Source organism: Lutra lutra, chromosome 3 (assembly GCF_902655055.1).
Source record: "Lutra lutra chromosome 3, mLutLut1.2, whole genome shotgun sequence".
Taxonomy (NCBI): domain Eukaryota; kingdom Metazoa; phylum Chordata; class Mammalia; order Carnivora; family Mustelidae; genus Lutra; species Lutra lutra.
In genome coordinates, this window is record NC_062280.1 from 28,332,817 (window position 1) to 28,355,717 (window position 22,901).

General features: G+C 54.6%; 1 protein-coding gene across 11 annotated transcripts in view; it reads right to left on the bottom strand.

Annotated features, from left to right (window-relative positions):
* Nucleotides 1-22,901, bottom strand: part of TNS1 (tensin 1) — a 200,456-nt gene that overhangs the window by 41,142 nt on the left and 136,413 nt on the right. For all 11 annotated transcript variants that reach the window (XM_047721014.1, XM_047721015.1, XM_047721013.1 and 8 more), the window contains one exon: nucleotides 2,325-3,902. In XM_047721014.1, coding sequence (XP_047576970.1) covers nucleotides 2,325-3,902 — 1,578 coding nt within the window. The remainder of the gene's footprint in view (nucleotides 1-2,324; nucleotides 3,903-22,901) is intronic.

Consider the following 22,901-nt stretch of genomic DNA (forward strand, 5'->3'; position numbering starts at 1 on the left):
TCAAAATGGAATGAACCAGGAATCTAGTATTGAGGTATGGACAAAGTACTGAGCCAAAGAACAAAAGGTAGACCTGCAGGAGAAAAGCCAGGAGAAACCAGATCAAATTCATGGCCATTAAGGGGTTCTCCTTCAGATCTGAGCTTCCTCGGTTACATGCTGAAGCTTATGTTCGAGCTTCTTGCAGAAGAACGTAGAAGCAGCAGGAAGAAGTGGTACTGGCCTGTTGCCTGACTCCCAGGTTGTTGTACACAACGATCCCACCTTTGCACCTCTGCTTACACAAGTACTGCAGACACGCTGCAGGGTTACTGAGGAATTTGTGCAAACAGGACCTGCTGACCTAAGAAATACTTTCGTGACAGAGCACGGACCAAAGAGGCCCCTTTATAGCCCTGGGGACCAAATATATCTGTCCCCTCTCTACATCTAATCCTTTCTCCTGACTGATTCACTCACAGTTGGGGAGAAGATGATAGCAGGGTTGGGGACAGAGACATTGTACCAACATCTCTCCCTCCCTATGACTCCTTGGCAGCCAAAGCCTGAGCAACTAAGGATATAGAAGCTGACAGTCAAGACTTGAAAAGTTGGTAGGAGAGAAAAGGCTGAGGGGAGATGCACATTAAGATGGGCATCCTTCTGGAGCTATTAAGATATGGCTTCCTTTACAGCCAACTCCAGGAGAGCTATACAGGAGGATTTTCTGGTAGGGAGAGCAAATTCACTCTGCTTCCCCAGAGAATCTGTCCATCATTAGGTTAGAGTGTTACTATTCCCCAGGCTACCTCAACTCTATAAAGTAGTAAGAGGGCCCCATTCCTCTCCCTTGAATAAAACTTCTGACAAAGAAGCCAAGGGTCCTTCTCTCAGGAGCTCAGAGGTGGGAAAAAGCAGAAGATGGCAGCCCCATGTGGACCACGCCACAAAGCCTTTCACCTCTAGAGTTAGAGAGCTACTCATCCTGTGTTTTGACATTCAGTTAAAAGCAATGATGTGCTTCTGGACCAGCTCTCCAGGCGAGGTAAAACCCTGATGGCCAATTTTCATGCCATAAATACTTTCATCAGAGCCAATCTGAAGTTACTGAGAGTGGAACTAGGGACCGTGCTCTGCTCCGAAGTACAGCAGAACATCCCTGCCCCCACACCAGGTCCTGGACCCAGCCCAATAGCCAGCCAGCCTACCCTCAGCTGCTTCCCCAAACCCAATGTTCATCCCCAGGGAGGGGTCTCTCTCTCCCCCTGCAGCTGGTATGATGACTCAGCTTCCCTACATTTAGGGGGAGGGGTGGAGGGCAGAGTCAGCTGCCCAGGCTCCTCTTCTCCTCCCTGAGCTTCCACCACCCTGTCCACTGAGGGGCTTGGCAAAAAGTCCCCTAGCCCCCATCTCTAGCCCACCTCTGCCTGGCCTGACCTCCACAGTTAAACAAACCCACAGGATTTCCCACTGAGTGTGGCTGCCCCCATGGAATGGTCATGGCCTTAGGCCAGCAAGAAAGGAAGAGAGCCCTTCCCATGCCTCCCAGCGTGGCCCTACAACACTCTGCCATTTCTTGTCTAGATCTCCCCAGTAAGCTCTCTGGTTGCCCCATCCCCTCTCCTGCCTCCAGAAATGAAGCCCATTCTCCGAAAGGAACTGAAGCTATGTTTCTCAGCACCTACTGCTCATACACAGCACATCCAAAAGCAAGCACTAACAGGAGAGTTGAACAAGAAGGGGAACCTTGGCCTCCCCACCAAAATGAGACATACCTGGAAGGGACCCACCAGGGATGAGCACTCAGATAGAGCCCTGGCCTTAAGGACACCCTCCTTTCTCTGTTATGCCTCTGGGAGGGCCCAAGGGGGAAACTGAGTCTATAGAAGCCTCCCTCCCTCCAGGCTTCTCCATACCTTCCCCCAGGAACTGAAGCCTGAGGACAGCAGGCGTTGCAGAGAGCTTCTTCTCTCTGCCTAGAAAATCTTCACTCCAGCCCCAAAGTTACCACTTCCAAGAAGCTTTCCCTGATTGCTCCAGGCAGTAAGCCTTGCTTTCCCTCCAGCTCTGGGGCTTTGGTCCCCACCCCTGTCATAGTACAGCTTACGCTCCTGTGTACCTGTCCCTTTACTGTACGACACTGATCTTTGGATCTCAATGCCTGCCTTGGAGCCTAATGGACGAGGAACGCAGGCAGGGATGGCGAGCACGTGACAGCCTCTTCCCCAGTCAAAGCAGTGCCCGCCATGGGGTGACGGCTACTCTTGTTCCTCCCCCAGCAAGATCATCCAAGACCAAAGAGGGCGGGCATGGAGGGAGTAGGAAAGGAGTCCCACTGCTCTTACCTGCTACCCGGTGGGCTACCAGCCCCTCCAGGTTCAGTGGCTCCTCGTCTGGAGTGCGGGATGGGTCTGAAGTTGCCTCCTTTGTTGGGAACTGAGGCTGAGCGGGGAGGCCAGAGAGAGAGACTGGGGGCTGCTGAGGCCCTGGAGGGCTCTGGGTGGTTGGAAGGAAGGCAGACGAGGAGGAGGAGGCTGGGCTTTTTGGACGGAAGCTCTGGCTGGACCCAGCAGGACATGGTTGATAATCATAAGGTGAGTATGGCCTGCCAGAAGGGAAGGACTCCAGGGCCAGGGAGGACCGTGGAGCTGGCTCAGGGGTTCCCAAGGAATGCCCACTGGGGATGTAGCCAGATCTGGACTGGGTCAGGGGATGGGGCTGGCAGGGGGAGCCAGAGAGAGGCTGGGAGGACAGCGGGGAAGCCCCCGGCCAGGCCCCCGGCACGCTCTGGGACTTGTGCAGGGGGGCAGCTGCCGCTGCAGGCTCCAAATCCAGCATCAGCATGTTCAGTGCTTCGATGGACTGCTCGATCTCCTGCTGGGAGGCCGCCCTTGGGAACTCAGGGAGGCCAGGGGTGGGGGTCTCTGCCAGCGGCTGAGGGCTGGGCCTGCTGTGCCCGAGACTCTCCAGGTGGGCTCTCTCCTGCTGGCGAGGAGGGGGATGAGGCTGCTGCTGCTGCTGCTGCTGCCAGGAATTCAGACCCCTCTGCACAGCCTCCCGGCTGCTGCCACTGCGGGCTGGAGCTGGGGGCAGCTGGGGCTCGCTCTCCGGAAAGGACTGGGAGCGGAACATACCGCTGGGGTCAAGGCCATAGTGGGAGGTGGGTACTGGCTGTGGCCAGGCTGGGTGGGGCCCCTCCCGCTGGTAGCCGGCTAAACCCTCCTGTGCCGAGTAGGAGGGCCGCACAGGGGCAGGGGTGCCGACATGGGCAGGCGCCGCTCGGCTGGCGGACTCATAGGGGTAGCCCCCACCATTGACCATCGGTTCCCCTGGGTAAGACTTGTCCAGACCGTTGGTCAGTGAGGACAGGGCCTCTGGGTAGCCCCCCTCACTGGTGTTGGTGACCCCGTCCAGGGAGGACAGTGTGCCCATGCTGCCCACGCTGTGCCCGTCCTGGTTGGGCAACTCATCATCCAGGATGTCCGTCTCCCGCTCGGATGCCAAGGTCCCGCCGTTGACGTGAACCTGGGCTGGGACGACGTGGCGGCCGGTGGCGGGTGCAGCCAGGCCCCCTGCGGGGCGGGACCGGAGATGCTGCGTGTGGTACATGGGAGCTGGCTTCTCTCTCTCGACGCCGAAGCCACTGAGCAGGCGGTCCAGCTCGCGCTTCTCCTCAGGACTCAGGGCAGTGGGGGCACTGGAGGGGCCGGGGGCCGGCTCATCGGTCTTGTCTGTCTTGGTGGAGGCTGTGGAGTTGCCTGAGTCGCTGCTCACGGAGAGGGTGTGCTCCACGTGGTTGGGGGTGGCCGACAGGGCAGGGCGCACGGCGTTGACGGCCCCAGTGCTGCCATGCAGGGAGTCCTTCTTCTTCACCTTGGCGTACAGGCTCCCATCCAGAGGCCCCTGAGTGTGTCCCACCACTTCTGCAAGACAGCCGGAGGGCAAACGACAGGTGTCAGTGAAAGGCTGGCACACCCTCTCATCTCCCCGAGGGAGGGAGGGAAGAGCTGCCATTCCCCGAATCCTAAAATCTCCTTGCACCACTCAAGACAGAGCTGAGGTCAGGGATGTGAGGGACAAGGACAAAAGGACCCCTACCCAGGCTGTTGGGCCCTAACACCCAGCTCCAGGGCTGTGAAGCCTAAGTGGGCAGGAAGGGGGAGCCTGGGAGCAAGGGGCCCCAGTTCAAAGCCTGGCCCTGGCATTTCACCAGCCTCCCAAGGACCTGGAAATACTGGGTCAAGATGGGGCTCTGCAAAGCCAGCAGTCCCCGCATCAGAGGCGACATGCCTTCACTCAGAGTTCTGGGCTCCTGGGATTCTGGAAAGAGGATCCAGAGAGCAGGGGGGCAGGGGAAGCATCTTAGGGATCCAGAACACAAAAGGAGATGGTTCTCCTCAAGGAGGGGTGTCCTCTGTGTCATTTTGTCTGGGGACCCCATGAGCAATACTTTCTCTGAAAGGAAATAGTGAGTGCTGGGTGGCTCAGGGCCAGAGGGCTGACTCAGGAACGAAGAACGTCCCCACCCAGAGGGACTCAGTGATTTCACACCCTGTACAGTCAGCAGCCCAGCTTCCAGCCCCGACACACACACACACACACACACACACACACACACACACACACGCCCGTCCCCTCCCTTTACTCCAAGGCAGGCCCTCTGTTGGCAAGAAAAGAAAGCCCCCCCCCCCCAAATACGGCAAAGTCCAGCCAGACACCAAGAGTCACACGCACACACCATCCACACACAGGAAAACCAGACACAAAGACGTCCTGAGACACACACGCCAGCTGGTAATCACCCAAGTCAAACACCCACAATTCACCAAACTGAACCCTTGGTGCACTCTCGGGGTACGCTAGGTAGGTGCCCCCGAGGCACTTACACAAACTTCATTTCCAGTCCCACGAGTCAGGGAGTATCATGCCTCCTTCAGGAATAGGAGAAAGTGAGAGTCACAGAAGTGAAGCCATTTACCTACAGATATACGGCATCTGGTAAAGATGAGATTTAAAATCAGAACTATTAAGATTTAATTAAAATAAAACTAAATTAAAGGCAAACTAATTTAAAATTAGAACTTCAAAAACCATCCCATTTTTATTATTTCACACCATCCATCGTAGAAACACACACGCAGAGTAATGAAACACGTAAAAGGCAGCAATACCCCAAAATAATACTTAAATCTAAAGCCACAATCATTTCAGAAATACAAGTGCCTACCATGCCCAAGGATCAGCCCTCAGGCCAAAAGTGGCAGCCTCTAAAAATAAATACTCGTACAGAAGCCCACAGCCAAAAACAAGGGATCAGACAACCACAAAACAGGAACATCGTGATCAACAGACACACACACAAACCACAGGCCGACCAAATGACGTCACCGGCAGCAAGCGCAGCGGTACCCAACGAGGCACAGCGTCCATGCACACCCCCCAGGGGCTGGATGCTCTCTGCCCATTCACCTAACTCTCCAGACCCATCTCTCTGTCCCCTGTTTTCCCCAAGGCTTTGGGACCTTGGCCAGCAGCAGGTCCCAAGGGACACTGGGCCAGGGCGTGGCCGCAGCCCCGGACTTCAGGGGCTGGGGCTTGTCGGGATCGGGAATGGGTCTGAATCTGGTCCTTGTGCTGGGTCCCCCAAGGGCTGCTGAGATCAACTGGCCTGTCCTCGCCTCTGAAGGTGTCAAAGCTACTGAAGGAGAGAGGCTGCCTGCATGCTGGGTTCTTCCAAAGAACTGGACTCCTGCCACACAAAGAGAGAGACCCCAGCTAACGGCTTCCATGGGGGGAAGCATCAAAGACAAGAGCTCTGCTCCACTCAGATTTCTGGGGGTGGTTCCCAGGAAGGGGGGCCCCTTAGACCAGTCAGTGGGAGGCCGAAGAGCTGTCCTTCCTTCCCACCGTGCCTGGAAAGTGGCTGGCCTCAGAGAAGGCAGGCTCACACTGCGAAGCCAGCAAGCTCCTCCAGCCCCAGCAACCCCTAACCTCCCAAGTTCATGCTCATGTGGTCTGGGAAGCAGGGGTAACAACAGCAAAGCAAAGGGTAGTGTGTCCAGCTCCCCATTTACACCTGGGGGCAATGAGAACCACTGGGTACAAACCAGGGTAAACCAAAAACTATTGTTTCCTTCAGGGAGAAAGGAGACCCACTCCCGCATCTCACTTGGGTTCATAAAAGAAGAGCTTTTGGCAAGAGAGCTATGAAAGCATCCCCTGAGGGAGACAGGGAGGAAGAATTCACGCTGACTACCAGTACCTGATATCTTGCCCCTTTGGGCCCCTTCACTGATTGTGACAACATCAATATTAAACCTATTCTGCCATGTAATTCACCCCCACACGGACCACTCTTTGCAGCAACATCGGGAACAGTAACTGCCAGGCCACGGAGGCTGAGTTAGAAAATCGAAGAAGTGCAGATTAACTAAATCTTTTCCGCACGATACAAATGGAAATGTCTACTGCTGTCCTCCAAGAAGGAGCCGGCTGCTCCTGACCACTGAGTGCCTGCCCCACACTCCAGGCTGTCCTACACCTTCACTGGTCTCCGTCTTCCCATCCAGAGGGGGCTGTGAGGACAGTCAGGCCCGTCCTGGGTCAGTCTAGCCCCCGGGAGGGCTCCGCTGAAAGCCCAGTGTATTGGCATGACCCCAGCATGACAGGTTGCCCTGTTCCTCCCATCGAGATGAGCGCCGCCACCCCTCCCCCGCCCCCCATACCGGTACACACATGCTCGTCCTTCCCTTCTGCCCGCACCGAGGCCACATTAAGTGCTACTTAGCAGGACCACAAGAAGCCGGAACACAATGTCGGTTTCACTCTGTTAAGGCAGGAAGGGCAAGAGAGAGAGGCAGGCAGAACAAGGAAAGAAAGAGCCAGAGGAGAGGGTGGGGGAAGATGGCTTTGGGGCTCTCAAGCTGGGGGGTCACGAGATCCGACTCAGTCCCAGCAGCCTCCGGGGGCACGGCCAGCTCAGGCAAATCCTCTCGGGTGAGAGGGCACTGGACACCCAGTGTGGCAGGGAGCAGGGGACAGAGGAGGAACCTGCCAGACCGGGGCCATCGGTAGCGGCACAGGTCATCATGGAGGAGAAGGACAGACAGCATGGGTAACACAGGTCGCAGGCAGCCCAGAGTGGGGAGCTCCCAACCCTGCAGGTCAGCCAGCCGGAACGTCCTGTCTTGTGGGCATCTCCCTGGCTGCTTCTCTAGGGAAGCCGAGACGCTAACAGTCCCTTCAAGGCCCCATTAGCTTTGTCTGAATATGTCTCCTGGCTCCCCCGGCAGCTGCCCAAGCCCCAGCCCCACCCTCGACATCGAGCTTGATTGCACCAAGAGGCCCTTCTTCCACGGCGGCCGTAATCCAGATGTGCGAGTCATACTTTTGGAAAGCTCTGAGGAAAATCCCCAGCTGACTTGGACATGGACCTACTCCTAGTCTCCCTCCAGCAAGCCACAGAGGTGTGTGTGGTGCTAGAAGCCTAGTCCAGGCCAGGAGGCAGGGAAGGAGAGACATGTACTGCCTGCACACTGCAAAGAGAACGGAAGGACTATGGGAGGCAAAGGTGACCCGGGTTTAGGACAGTTGTTTTCCAACTTCGAGGTTCATAAGAATCTGCTCCAGAGATTACTAAAAATGGAGATGCTGGGGTCCCGCCCCCAAAGACTCACTCATAGGCCTGGGGCGAGGCCAAAGTATAGTATTTTAACTCTCCCAAGTCTCTGGGGCTCACACAGGTGGACGATATCTTGAGAAACACTGACCCCAAAAGTCAGCCTTTGGACTCTGAAAAGAAGGATCCCCACTTCTCTTACTAACGTCTAGCGGAGAAAGTCTACTTATTTAGTGGTCAGGAGAGATGGCCCAACCATGGAAAATAAAAGGCTCAAACCTGGTCAGCTCTAAGAAAGAAGTTTCCTCTGGTGGTCAGCAAGCAGCGACCCCACCTTGTCCAACCAGCAGGCTGGTTTTGAACAGTGAGTGACTTACTAAGGTTTTCAGGCTGGGGCCCTTCAGGATAAAAATTCCTTTGGGTCCATGTTCAGCTGAATAGCAATACATTAAAATATACTACCCAGAGCAGTGACCAACCAATGAGGAGGAAAATCAAAGCATGCCAGTAGGAAGAGGCAACATGCCCACCCTGGATAGGGTACTTTGGAGGTAGACCAGGGCCCGGCACACCCAAAGGGAATCTCAGATCCTTCAACAGGGAGTGGGGCATCAAAGGCCGTGAGCGAGCGTCTAGGAAGTAGGTGACCTTTGACAAGGGCTGAGGCTTGGCCAAGAAGAAGCAAGGTCTGGACATGTGAACCGGAAATTTCATCACAGACTCTCCCTCGGCCATGGAGGGAGCCAGGCGGGGCTACTGAGGGGCAGCATGTGGGGGCCAGAGGATGGGGCTGGGTACCAGGGAGGCCCCAGGGATGTGGTTCTGGAGAAAAGACAGAGGAGAAGCGCTGCTTCAACTCCATGGTTGTGCCAGATACAACCGTTACTCAGAAGGATGGTCCCCATCTTAATGTCAAGTCACTTGCCTCTGCCACTTAACCACACAGCCTGGCTTCCAAGCCTGGGGGTTGAAGATTCAGATGCTTACCTGCAGGTTTGGTGAGTGACAGGACGCAGGGGCTAAGTACCTGAAGCTAGGCATGGCACATCCTGGCATGCTATGTTTTCCTCTTTCCCTCCTGTTTCGCATGTTTTAACAGCTCCCATCACCCACCCATTAAAGCCCAAACCCTCCTCCACTGCTGGACAAGCCATACCTTTTATCATCCGGCCCCCATTTGCCTTTTAAAGCCTCACCTTCACTGTCCCCAATACCCCCAACACCCTTCACTCCTCTTACTATTCCTATGCTTTTCCTACTCTGGGCTTCCCATCTGCTATTCCCTCTCCTAAAAGATCCTTCTTCATGTTTTTTTCCCCCCACAACTCTCAAGCTCCCTGGAAAACCCCTTTCTCTTCCTTCAGGTTCAGCCTGAACTTCTTTGGGAAGCATCCCTCAACCTAACCCTTTCCATAGCCCTCCAAACTGAGCTTAACCTCTTCTGAGTTTCTGTCACCCTGGGCAGACAACTCCTGGAAACGTAAATCACCCGGAGGCTGGTCCTGACTGCTATCCGTATTTGTCCTCCCACTAAGTGGGGGCTCCTTGAGAAAGAGCCTCTGTCCCCCCGCCCCCAGCCTGCCAGTGCCTGGTTCCCAGCCGGTACCCTTCACAATATGGTCTATGCGAACAGTGCCTCTTGGAGCTTAATGTCTAACCCGCACGGCTTACAGCACCGCTCTGCTGAACGCAGGGCCTGGCACACATTGCATGTTTCATAAATGCTTCTTGCATCACATTAAATAGTCCAAGAAGTTATATATAGTCCTGTCGGCCCCTGAGGCACTCTTCTCCCACTACCATCCAGAGACGTGACAGATCAGAGGTTCAAGGTGGACCCAAGCTTCTCCCGAAGGAAAGAGAAAAGACAAGCCCTGCAGCCAAAACATCATGAGAGAGAGGCACACACACCATCATGAGAGAGAGGCACACACACCACACAGTTGGTGGCCCAGGTGAGGCACAGCGGAGGTCCTGAGCCAGAGCCCACCCCAGGGAGTCCCTCAGATGACTCCGAGCCATACTCCAGGCCAGCAGACATTGACTTTCATAGCTAAGGACGCTTTGGGATATCTGATGCAAGTCCCGACTAATTGCCCTTGAAATGCATGAACACAAATTGCGCACATAATTGCAGGGGTCCTCAAAGACCACCTATGGATCTTCAATGTCGACGTATGAATCTAACAGGTGCTCCCTCTCGGGCTCCCTCTCTGCTGCCTGGGATTCCACGCAGAATGCCAGGCTGCCTCCAAGAGAAACAGGAGAACACACAAAAAAGGACGATCTTCCGGCTGGAGGAGCGCAGGTGGGTCCCAGCCCAGAGAAGCCCACTGAGTCACAGCCTGCCCTAGGGAGGGGAGTGTGAGGCGGGGATGAGGATGGACACCTCAGACATGACCTGGGTCCTCTTGACACGCCACGGCAACAGTGGCGGGGATCTCCTGTGACCCCGCCTGTGACAGTCTTGGCCCCAACCCATGCCAACCTCCCATCCCGCAGGCAGCCGGAGACCAAGACAGCCCTTTGTTCCTCCCAGCTGCAGAGAGATCTGGAACATCTCCAAGTGGGAATGGGCTTCATTGGGGATTCTGAAGGTCAGCAGAATTCGAGTAAAAGGGAAGTCCCCAAGTCTCTGAAGGGAAAGCACACAGAGGGGACAGAGCCTCTGGGATGGAGAGCAGGCAACAGGTGCAGCCCAGGAGACCTAATAAGGTTCACACTGAGAGGTGCCCACTCATGGGCATGGGGCCTTAGGCCCTGTGGGCAGAGACAGATGAGGTCAGGCATAGCCAACAGACACCTGTCTATCTTCCTGCTTGAGAGCACTCAGAGGGAACCCCCTGCCTTCTCAGAGACTGGACAAAAGAGAAATAAGATTCTTCTCAAGGCTGATGTCAACCTATTCACAGGTGGCTCTGTGCCCGTACAAGTGACCACACTAGAGTCCCCACAAACCTGCCTCTGTCGACTTGGGGGTGGGGTGGGGGGCACAGGAAAGAGAGAAGGTCCAATGGCCAAATGGGGCCCTGGTCTAAATGTCAGCCGGAGGGCCCCAGGATGGAGAAAGCCAGCGTGCAAACAGAAATGGGAACTAGAGCCCCTCCCACGGGCTGCTCCTGTCTCCCGCTGCTCCAGGAAGTCAGCCAAGCCAAGACGGCTTTCTAAATCCATGGAGATTTTAGCTGAAGGGTCTCAGGGGATCAGTTAATCCACTGACCACCCCTCATTTTACAGGAGGACAGTGACACTCAGCAGGCCCAGGGGATCCCCGCACCAAGGTCACCCAGCACGGACAAGTTCAGTGCTTTCTCCTAATGGCCTTCAAGGTGAAGATGGCTGGAGTCTAGGGAGGGCGGGGCGGGAGGGAAGGCCTCCAACCATGGCCATAGAACAAGAACGGCCCAATATAATCCATGGGGCTTCATCGAGGGCTGATGACGGATGTGTCCCCAGGCCTTCCTCAGGAAGGACCCACAGTGCTTTCACAGATACCATCTGATTTGAATTCCTCCAGAGAGAGGGAGCAGGGACAGAAAACTCGATTCTGACCTTTATTTCAGACCCAAGGGACCAGGGCCTGGAGTGACCTGCCCGGGTCACAGGACGACCCACGCCTGTGGGGCAAATGTGAACTTGCAAGACCAGCCTCCTGACTCCAGCCTGGCCTTCAGCTCCCACGCCAGGCACTATAAGCAGGGCCTGGCACTCCCACTCCATGCCCACAGCCTATCCGGGCACCAGATATCACAGGCGCTCGGGACAGTAAAAATAGTGCCCGAGTCCACAACAACCAAAGTCCTTCTCTGCCAGGCCAGGGTGCCCGCCCGGACACTCAGGGATCCCTGGCCAGGAGGATGGTGGAGCCACTCCAAGCCCTGCCAAAGTTGGGGCAAAGCCAGGAATGGGAGCCCACGGGTGGCCCGCAGAGGAATGGTCAGCACTGGGGGGACCACAAAGCTCAGAACACAGAACGGGAGGGGGGTGTCCTGAACACACATCCCACTAGGGGTGTCTCAGGGGCTCACCAGGCTGCCACCACATTTCCTTCACCCACCACCCCATCTTCATCCTCCATGAGCCATTACTCCCAAAGACTGGGCCAGCTCAGACACACTTCCTCCCACAGACTCAGCCACCCCGCAAGACCTGAGGTAGCGGCTCTTCCCTGTCCCAGGGCAGTGGGGCCAGGAGGGAGGTGGCCAGGTCCACCCCCACCCACCTCCAAAGGTGCTGGCATGGGCCACGACCCCATGCAACCCCCGCACACTTCCCGGGTCCAGGTCCACCGCAGATCCCGGTGCACGAGCCCAGCAGCCTCACAGCCCCAGGTCCAGTGGAGAGCCACCCAAGGACCCACACAAATGCCTAGCAGACACTCACCCTCTGGACGGAGAGGCAGAAAGGGGAGGAGGAACTGCTGCTCTGATTTGATCTCTGCTCCTTGTGCCTCAAGTTTCAAATAATTCCTCCATGGCTGCAGCCCCAAGGCTGGCTGTGTCCTGCTCAGGCTCCTGCAGACTGTCAGGGGTGGGAGGAGCCCGTGCCGCCTGCCTGCCCGCCCGGTCTGCACGCACCACCCCTCCCTCTCCTCACTCCCTCGCTCGCTCTCCTCCTCTTGGCCAGCTCAGCCGGCCTCACTCTGGCTTGTAGGAAGCCAGTGGGATAAAACTCTGTCTGTAATTTCAGCCAGCTGGGTCCCCAGGGTTTCACTTATCATCCTGTAGCTATGCAGCTCTTGAATGACATCACAGTGGCTTCCCAAGCCCTCCACACGGAGTGAGGAGCCCCGGCCAGCCCAGCAACCGCCCCGGCACAGCCTGGCCCAGCCCGCCCCCGTCCCAAACCCATCACAGCCCCCGTGCCCAGCGCGGTGGGAAGAAAGAAGAAAGGGCCCTGGAGGGGAGCAGTCGGGATGCTCGCAGGAGAGAGGGAAGGGCCAGGGTTCCTACGAGGGTACTGAGATTTATTTCCTCAAATTTTTCCACATTTTTTTTCCATTCTCAGCAAATGAAAGGCAGAACAGATGACAACAATTTTCCAGCTGCTGAACAATAAGGTGGAAATCTTTTTTTCCCCTCCCTCTCCCCCTCCTTCCCCCACACCCCCACCACGGGGCAGAGTCTCGGAGCCATGACACTTCCTTGGCTCAAAAAAGGGCAAGAAAAAAGAAAACCCACAAGCCCCTGTACTTCCCAGAGGTGACAAGAGGCCTGAGGAAAGGCACCGAGCTGTCACCCAGGCAGCTCTGGGGGGGAAGCAGGAGCCTCAAAGTTACATTCTCAGGGCAAAACTTTGGATTCTGGCCCAGCAACCTTGACAATTCTTGAGGCCTGACTCTGGAAAGGCCAAATGGGACTCTGGCCCAGGACATCGATCCACCAGGCCCCCTAAGATGCCTCCAACTGACTAGCCATCGGTACTCAATTCGTTCCAATCTATAAAGAGCAGGAATGGCAGAGAGGATAACTTCTCAGAGTGTCAGTGACCTCCACCTTCACCCCCAAGCACCCAGAACTCCTTGGACTTGGGATCGAGTCCTGCATCAGGCTCTCTGCTCAGCAAGGAGCCTGTTTCCCCCCCCCCTGCCTGCCTTTCTGCCTACTTATGATCTCTGTCAAATAAATAAATAAAATCTTTAAAAAAAAAAAATAGGGAGGGGAGAAGCCATGAGAGCTGCCCCAAATCCCCACCATGATCTGGCATGCCCTAAGAAGTGCCAGAAGTCTCTGGGAGCAGGACACCAGACCATAACTCATGCACACGATGTTAGTGCCTTATTTTCACATCGTGTGAATGTCCCACGCCAACTCCCAGAGTGGGTAAGACATGGCCTGACGTCTGCAGGGCCTGCTGTCTCAGTTAGTTTGCAACCCCAAAGTGCTTCTGCAGCACCCCAACCCCAGTGCCCAGCCCTCCACAGCCAGGCCTGGGCACTGCAGGCTCAGCAAGGAGAAGCATGCCAGGTCCAGACCCTCAGCTCCCCCCTCTCCTGAGCTGACACCTCAACCCCGGCCCCCACCCTGGCACGCACTCTCTCACTGCTCTTTTCTGAGAGTGAAGAAGGAATGTAAGAGGAAGAACAAGTATGGCACTGAATGTCCTGTCTTAACCACATCTTTAGGGACGAGATGGGCGAGCACACCCCACCCCCACCCAGTATCACAGACTTCACAGGAGCCATTAAGAATGGGGAGGGAAGGGGTGCCTGGATGGCTCAGTGGGTTAAAGCCTCTACCTTCAGCTCAGGTCATGATCCAGGGGTCTTGGGATCGAGTCCTGCATCAGGCTCTCTGCTCAGCAAGGAGCCTGTTTCCCCCCCTCTCTCTGCCTGCCTTTCTGCCTACTTATGATCTCTGTCAAATAAATAAATAAAATCTTTAAAAAAAAAAAATAGGGAGGGGAGAAGTGGATTTCCAGAACTGGGGACAGGAGGACTTCCAATCTTCCTAGCACCAGGATGTTGGGAGATCACAATCTAGACAAACTCCTACGGTCTTCCTCCTACCTCTTCAGAGCCTCCCGGAATGAACCCACAAACCCCAAGATCCCGAGGGGTTCAGGTCACACAGTCCACCCAGTTCCCACCGAACCTCTTGTTTATCTGTACCTGTGAATCCCAACAACACTGTTTTCATAAAATTTCGTCATTTAAAAGAAAATTAAAAATACAATAAAATTCCGTGATTTTTAAAATAAACTTCAGTTCAAGTCGTTCTAAGCATCCGTATATCCATATACACAACCAGGGTAAAGTCTATACTTTTTTTTCCTACTATGCATTAAAATAAATGCACCTAAAATCCTTTTACATGTTAACTGTCAACAGGGCCAACATACTTTGGAAACACCACCACACGGCAGTCCTTGGAAGCAACAACCCCATCCTAAGGCACTCTGCTCCCATCCTGGGATTGACTTCACCAAAAGCCAATTAAGAGATTCTTACAAAAACCCTGACCCCCTGGCCCCACCCAAGACCTTCGGAAGCAGAACTGTGAGAGGTGGAGCCTGGGAAATATGAATCATAAAACACTCCCCAGCTGAGAACGCAAGGCACCCAGGTTTGGGGGAAACTGACGCTAGATGTGCTTAACTATTTTCAGTTATGGGGAATCTTACTATTGCCCCCAAACACCCATTTCATCTTTCGATGCTGTAACAAGTAGATTTCAGCGCCCTATTTTTTTCCCACTAACTGGCTGTATGGTGCCCCACGGGATGGCTCAGACAAGCCAAATTTCTGCCACACGAGAGCTCTTTAGATACTAAACGTGGTGTGCACGTCCTCCCAAGTCTCTCCTGGATCCAGCCCGGAGTCCTTGAGCCCACCACACCATACCCTCCCTTTGCTTCTCTTCCTTACCTGAGCCCTTACTTCTAGCAGATTTTATCCCTCTGAAGCAAGGGACCCACAAACAACAAATTTGGCTCTCGGACTGGTTAGGAGCTCCGTAAGCCTATCACCTCCCACTTTCTGGACACCATACCTTTAATAATGAGGCCTAATGTTTATACCCAGCCCTTCCTGCTCACATCACTTTAGCACCTGCCAGGGACACAGTGGCTAAGAACACAGGCTTAGGCTGTCAAGCAGACACTGCTTTGAATCCAGATACTACCACATACTAGCTTAGTGCAACCCTGGGCCAATTCCTTAATTTTTCTGAGCTTTAGTTTCTTTTTATCTGCAAAATGGGTACATTAATACTTTTATCTCAGACGGTACTGCAAAGACTGATAAAACGCAGACAAAGCACGGAAAGATGCTCTAAATGAGGCGGCCACATATATACAACTATGACCACGACCTCTGCTTCCCCTTCCTTGTTCCCTAGCCCAGCTCCACCCTGAGCTGCACGTTGGCGACCCTGTCACCCTGGGATACAGATGCGCACACCCAATGCTTCAGCTTCTGGGCGTATCATTCGCCTCACCCTTTCCCTTTTCGAAAATCACAGCATCAGGTGAAACAGCCTGGACTCTGAGAACATGAAGCTCCTCAGCTAATAAATACCAAGACTTTCCAGCTTAGTCACTGCCAACAGCAGGCCAGATAAATGCCACCGCCTCTCCCACCTCCAGGGATGGCTTCCACCTAGGACCATGGCGGGGGTGGGGGCACGGGGGTCCTGTACACAAGTAGGAAAGTACTGGGCACGGGGTGTGGTAGATCTGGTTTGAAAAAGGATATATGCAATTTAACCACTTTCTATTTGAGAAGAAGAAAAAAATTTTTTTCTCAAATACCTAAGGCGAAAATCTTTCTGCATGGGAGATGCGTGAGGCTAAGCTTGAGAGCTGAAAATACTGTTCACTCTTCCCAGGTGGCTGGATGGGCCCTGTCCCCTGGGACAGCCCTGAGCAGGGCGGTTTCATGAAATGTAAGATCTAGAGCAGGGATATGACCCGGTGACCTTCTGGAGCCCCTCAGAGGCTCAGTAGTACTGGAGACCCAGATTTGCCACACAAGGCCCAGCTGTGGACCGCTGGCCCAGGCTGATCCCTATAGTCTCAGCACGGTCAACCCGGAGGACATCCGGAGTTCATCAGGCCCCCACCACACCCCAATGTGGCCAAGACACAGGGTGGAAATATTGGGTCAGGACGGGAACAGAGACTAACCACCCAGGAGCAAAATGGCGGAACGTTTTGATTTTCAAGCAGCCGACCCTGGAACAGAAAGAGGAAGTGGGATAAGAAAAAAGGGCTTTCTCACCCTACACATGGGAGAGCTAAGAACCCAGAGGCAAAGGGCTGAGGGAACAGGGAGGCCAGCGGTCCTCTCCCAAGGTGATGTGTCCCCCCAGAGAACGTGGAACGATGTCTGGAAATATTTGGGGCTGTCTCATCTAGGAGAAATGCTATTGGCATCTGGCGGATGGAGATGTGGCTGAACATCGTACAACACAGAGGACAGGGCCTGGCAACAAGCAACGACCCAGTCTGAGCTCAAGTGTGCCACCGCTGAGGTGCCGTGAGCCAGCCCGAGGGCCGAGGGAGTCTGGGGTGGGAGAGACAGAGCTCGGCACTGTGACTCAGGAGTCCTGGTTTCCGGTCTCCGCTGCACCACTAACGAACCCCTTGACCTTGGGTAAGTCGTTTCCTTTTCCTGGTCCTCGGTCTCCAAAGTGGTAGGGATGGCGAGAGAAGAACAAGACGAGCTCTGAACTCTAAAACAGCTGGTTTGATGCAGAACCGCCGGAAGAGAAAAGCAGGGGTGTGCCGGGCGTTAAGGTGTTGAGTGAATGTCACGTGGGCGAAGGGGAGCACCTGGAGAGGTCGCTCCCCGGAGGGGTGGGACGCTGTGTGTGGGACCTCCTTGGGACCTCCTCCCGCCTTCCAGCCCACGGGAGAGGGGAGACGGGGCTCACCGGAAGCTTGGGGAGATGAAGAAAGGGCAGGTTCTGGGCACCCCTCCCACGGCCTGGGCCTTCCAGGGTCTCCAATTGTCCCCCGACCCAGGGCCAGGCTCAGAAGAGCGTCCTCCAAGACAGGGGCAAGGGCCAGTGTGCCAGAGGATCACTCAGGAAGGGAACTGTCAACTCCCAGGCAAATGTCCGGGTGGGACAAAGGTCGGGGGCATACCCACACACCTCCTCCTGTCTTTCCCCACTCACCACCTCCCAAGGTTCAGCCGCCAACTGGAAAAGGATGGAGGGAAATGGAGAGAGGGCTGCGGAGCTTGACCCAGGAAGGGCCCAGGAAGAATGGGAGCCTGTCCAAGAATGGGGACAGCAGGTTATATACTGTGGGTCTGCCCTTCGATGGATGCTCTCACGTTTGCTTCCACAAGTGCCTTTCAAGCGCAATACCATCATGCCCATCTTCCTGATAAAGAGACTAAGTCTTGGAAGTTGCAGCTTTTGCTTCAGATCACGTGGCCAGTCTGACTCTGACGTTCAGGATCTTTCTGCTTCCCAGAGAGGAAGAAGGAAGGAGCACGAGGGGCAAAGGGTGGGAGCCGGAGCTGGTGGAATCCACCAGGAAGAAGGGAGTGAAGACTGGCAACCAACCACAATGCTGTTTCAGAACCTGCCCAAAACAGGTGGTCCCCTGGGGCCGCTGCTCCCATCTAGGTGGTCCCCTAGGGCTTTTATGCACATATCCTAATGATGCTTCCAGGGCTCCAAGCAGTTCTGGCAACTTGTAGGGAGCTGCTATAGGGCTGGTTCAAAACTCATGCAAAGGAACCCATCTCTGCACTTAGGGGTCGATCCCCATTCCTGACCCCAAACAGGCCCATTAGGTAGCACACATAACTACCAATTATTGGACTGGCCATGCAGTTTTATAATTGGAGCCCCCATTAAACACCGCACACTGTGGGGTGTGCAGGGGGGCAGAGGTCGGTGTGGGTCGATGAATGAGTGGTGGATGTCTGTTGAGTGGAGGATCTTTGGGGTTCTCTGCACAGGTGTTGAGTATAGGCAGAGGGGTCCATGTGGTTCTACACCTGAATGGGTATGGGTATGGGTGGCAAATCTGATTGAGTCTCTGCTTCCTTTCCCAAATAGGTCCATCCATGTGCGTCAGTATAAGGAGGCTCACATGGGCATCTCCATGGGAGTCTGCTAGGCAATGCACATGAGCTCACGGACCCGACCCAGCATGGGCCAGAAGCTGGCCATCCCTGCTGCAGAGGGACCAGCTGGAAGTGACCCTCCTGACCCACAGAAGCTACAGAACCAGGGGGTATGGGCCCAGACAGGACCCAGAAGCCAGGGCACTGCCCCTAGGCTTCTTTCTCTCCTTGTGTCACATGAAGAGCGCCTGCCTGGTTCTGGAAGGTTTGCAAGCAATGTTCAGACAGAGGGAGTGGGGGCAGGGAGGCAGGAAGGGAGAAGAAAAGATCTGAGCAGCTTTGAGCTTTCATATCAAAATCTGATCTCACTGCCCCTAGAGAAGGAGGAGGACAAACATCAAAGAACACTTTGCTGCTCGACAATTTTTAAAGCTATCAGAGCAGCCCAAGGCAAAGTCTCTGACAAGCATCAGGGCATTGACAAGCCATAAGGATGTGAAGGCTTGGTTGGTCCAGGATAAGCAAGGAAGTCGGAGCTCCTGGCGCCCACCCACTACAGCTCCTGAGCTGCTTCCCAGAAGAGGGAGTCCCACTGTGGCCTGTATAAAGCCCCCCAAGGTCAGACAGGCCCTGGCCCCGGAGGGTAGGGAAGAGACCCCAGCAGTTCTGCCACCGGAGGCAGGAGGACCCACATCCCTGCCAGAGAGTCCTGCGCTTGCAAATAAGGCTTGAGCACAGAAAGGGAGGGGCAGGAGAAAAGGGCGCTTGGGGCAAGACTCCAGAGTCCCCTTTGCACACAGAACCTTGCTGAGGCTTTGTCGGAATGCTCTAGAATTTGCCTTGTACCCCCGCGTCCATGCACTGTGGTCACTCATCCCATTTAGACCGATGTGTGGGGTGGAAGGAGCCTCAAAAAAAAATCCAGTCCTGCCACCAGTTCTCGTTTCTCATGACCCTCCAAGGCAAGACAGTTCTCCCAGATGTCAGATCTCCCTATCCGGCCCGCTGCAGCTAAATCCCACTCTCTCCCACTCAGTCCTCATTTCCCTCACTGGCCACCGCACAATGAACAGACCTAGAAAAAGGCTGTCCGGTAGCAACAGCAGTTGCCTGGGAGTCAGGGGGCAGAGTACTAAAGAGTGCTCTTAGATGGGCCTCAGTGTACTCCTCTGTGCAATGGGAGAGCACAACCAGGTGACCCCTGGTCAACTCCAGATGCTCAAAGATCCACCTCCGAGAAGATGCTCAGCCAGGCACGGAGCCTGGTTCTCCTCTCCTGCTTGCTCCTGCCTGGGGGGCTCCAGGCTCCAGGCTCATCTGAGGCTCTTCCTGCGGCAGCCCCAGGGCCCCCCGGGGGCTAGAACAGAAATAGTGCCTTACAGGAAATCTGGAAGTACACGCCAGGCTGCAGAGCTCGTGAGGACCATGCCGGGCAGTAAAAAGGTTGATTTATTTTCATCAGTGAAATGCCGAAACCCAATCCCCGAAGCAAGCTGACCCAGCAGAAGGCAGCAGCAGGGAGCGCCCCACCAGGGAGCAGAATTAGCCTGATTGAAGCCTGCCAGGTCTCACCGCAGGGGCTGATGAGGGGAGGGACCGTGAGGGGGGGGGGGGCAGCTTAGACCTGTGGCTCCAAGTCCCTCAGGAGGGCCTCCTCTCAGACTGCTGCTGGCCGGAGGTACAGCAGCCGGCAGAGTTGGGCAGGCAGACTTTCCATTTTAACTCTTGTTTTCAGGAGTCTCAAACCCCAGGCTGCTAGGTCCACATGCCTACTTGTAGGGGGGAGGGGGCAGGGGCCAGAGCTCCTCAGACCCCTGCCCCTGTGAAGCCATGGTGAGAAATGAATGGTGGGCATCAGAATGCCAGCTCTACACCTAACTGGCTGTGCAAATACTTGCAGGTTACTTAACCTCTCTGTGCCTGTTTCCTCACCTGTGAAATAGGGACAAGACTACTCAGCTCACAGGAGGGTCCTGAGGAGTAAAGGGAATAACAGGCACCTCACAGTGTCCCACATACAGAGGGTACATATAGAAGACAGAGGTTGCTTTTCCTCCTAGTCGCTAACCAAGTCGCTGGTGGGGAGTGTCAATCACTAGAACCCTTACAAAGGCCACTTTGACACTATCAGAATGATACATGCATATATTCTTCACCCTGCAATCCCATTTCTACAAATTCCACTTCCACAGATAGAGTTGCACAAACAAAAATGGTGACGTACAAGGTTATTCTCTGCAGCATTTTTGAAAGCGATGAAAGACTAGAAATAAATGTCCATATTACTTAAATACAGTGAAATAAAATACCAGTTAAATAAAACATAGAACACCTGTGCACTGATGCATCTGAAGGGGGTAAAACGGCTCTTTACAAGCTATTATGGAAGGATACCTATGACACACCATTAGATGAAAAAGTTCAAGATATGAGCCAAATCCTTGCAATGGATACCAGACTCCGCAGTGACCTGGTCCCCATTACCTCTGACCTCACTGCTTACAGCCTTCACTGCAGTGACACTGACCCCTCTCGTGCTTCCCAAGCCTATGTTTTGGGAAAGCTGCTGCCTCAGGACCTTTGCACTTGCTGCTCTTCTGCTGGTAATGCTCTTCGTCAGTTATTTTCTTGGCTGACTCTCTCACCTCCTTCAAGTCTTTGTTCAGATATCTCCTCCTCAGTGAGGGCTGGGCTGATCAGCTTTTTAAAAAATTTCAACTCACCCTCAACTCCCCCCAGTCACACTTACTCCGCTCTACTTTTTCCCAGAGTATTCATCATCTTCTGGCAAGCTCTGTCGTTTACTCATAATGTCTTTAAAAAAACTTTTTCATTGCCTCTCCTCTCCCACTAGAATAGAATCAGACGAGGGCAAGATCTTTGTTTGCTCATTGCTGTATCCTCAGTACCTAGAATAGTGACTGACACATTGTAGGCCCTTGGTGACTATTTGTTGACCAAGTGAATGTTACTAAGGCTAGTCCACGTACCAAAGAACAAATGCGATTTGGTTTTTTTCTTTTTTCTTTCTTTGTCAGTGGAGAGGATTCAAGGTTACCCTTACTATCATGTTATTCTCACTCTCCTGTACTCTGTTTTCTCCAAAAGGAAGAGAAAGAAGAAACATTAGGGCTGTGCCAGCAGTCAGCATAACCCATAGCCTGGACATCGTGGAGGACTGGTGCCGGGGTGGGGGGCAGGACCCATAGAGAGGAAGACCCTGAAAAGACCCAGGGAGCTAGGGCCGGCTCCACCCCCGGCTATCAGTGTGGCCTCCACAAGTCCCCCAACCCCAGAGCAGAGGGAGGAGCTCCCCCATGGGAATGCAGCCGGTGTTTGGAGGGAAAAGGTTCGGACACCTGCTCCATGTGGTAGGAAGAACCCTGGACATGCAGTCAGAGGCCCAAGTTCAAAGTCCAGTTTCATAACCGCGATCATCCAAAAATGAACTGACTTGCACTCTGGGAAGCATTTTATAAGGTAGCCCCCAAGGTCAGGTCACGGTATGAGTAACAACAAACATGAACCGCTGACTTCGTGTGCATAGACACAGACACAGGCACCCGTAGGTGACCTCATGTAATTCTCAGCCCCAGAACGACAGGTGCCATCCTTGTCCCTACTTACAGGTGAGAACACTGAGGCTCAGAAAGTTCAACAAAAGGCAAGAGGGACTCACCCGCTGCGGGATTCTGTGTTTTTTGTGTGTGTGATTTTGTCCTGTCTTTTCTCTGACTCTCCTGGTTCGCCTTCCCCTCCTGGACCCCAGTATGAGGCCCCCCCGGGCGCTCCCCTCACCCTCACCTCTACCCCTTCCAGCACTCCCACCTGCACCAGCTCCAGCATCCCACCTGCCCACCCCAGGACGACAGAAGTGGTGAGAGTGAGGTCAGTCTGAATCCACTGCTCCTCTTTCCCTCCACTAGCTAGGCTTGGAGCAAGGTCGTTTTTCCATTTCTAGATTGGAAAACAATTCTGCTCTCCATGCCACACCCACTCCCAGACTTGGTACATAGGCAGCCCCTCTGCAGAGCCATCCCCTCTGAGTGCCACCATCCCCAGAAGATGCTTCTCTCCTGAGAAGCCGTGACCCCTGGCCGAGATTCCTCTCCACGCAGCCACGGGGCACAGTGGATGGTGCCACAACCCCTCCTGCCCTTATCTGCAGGCACGACTTTCTACAGTGTCTCCAGCACTAGGAGCCAGCGCAGGGCCCACCACCTAGGAGGCGATCGGTAAGGATTTGGGGGAAGAAAGGACACAGCAAAGGAAGGGAGAGAAGGAAGAAGGGAAGGAGGCCAAAAGGGATGATGGGTGAAAAGCAGCTGCCTTTAGGGAGAAAACAAGATCTGATTAGTGGAAGCATCGGTGTCTTTCCTTGCACGTGGTTAGAGTCGGTATCTTGGGGTCTTGTGGGCTCTAGCTACTTTACACTTGTCTACAGGTCCAGCGGCGGGGGGAGGGGGGGGGCGGGGAGTGCCCTCCTCCTGCCCTGCCTAGAGCTCGATATTCGAGCCCAGCAGGAGGGCCGACGTGCAGTCCAGGCCACTGGCCAGGAGCGCTGGTCTGCTCCAAGTGCAGCTCCAGCCTTCCAACCTCCACCTGATGGCAGAGATTACAGAGGACCAAAGGCACATTCACTCCGGAGGGTATTGGTTTACTGAATGTTCCATGGGCAGACACTACTCTCCTGGCCTGCCAGCTGCCTTGCAGAGAGCCAGCGCGGGGTCTGAGGGCATCGGGACAAGCCCCGCCTCACCCCGCTAAGCAGATGGCTGG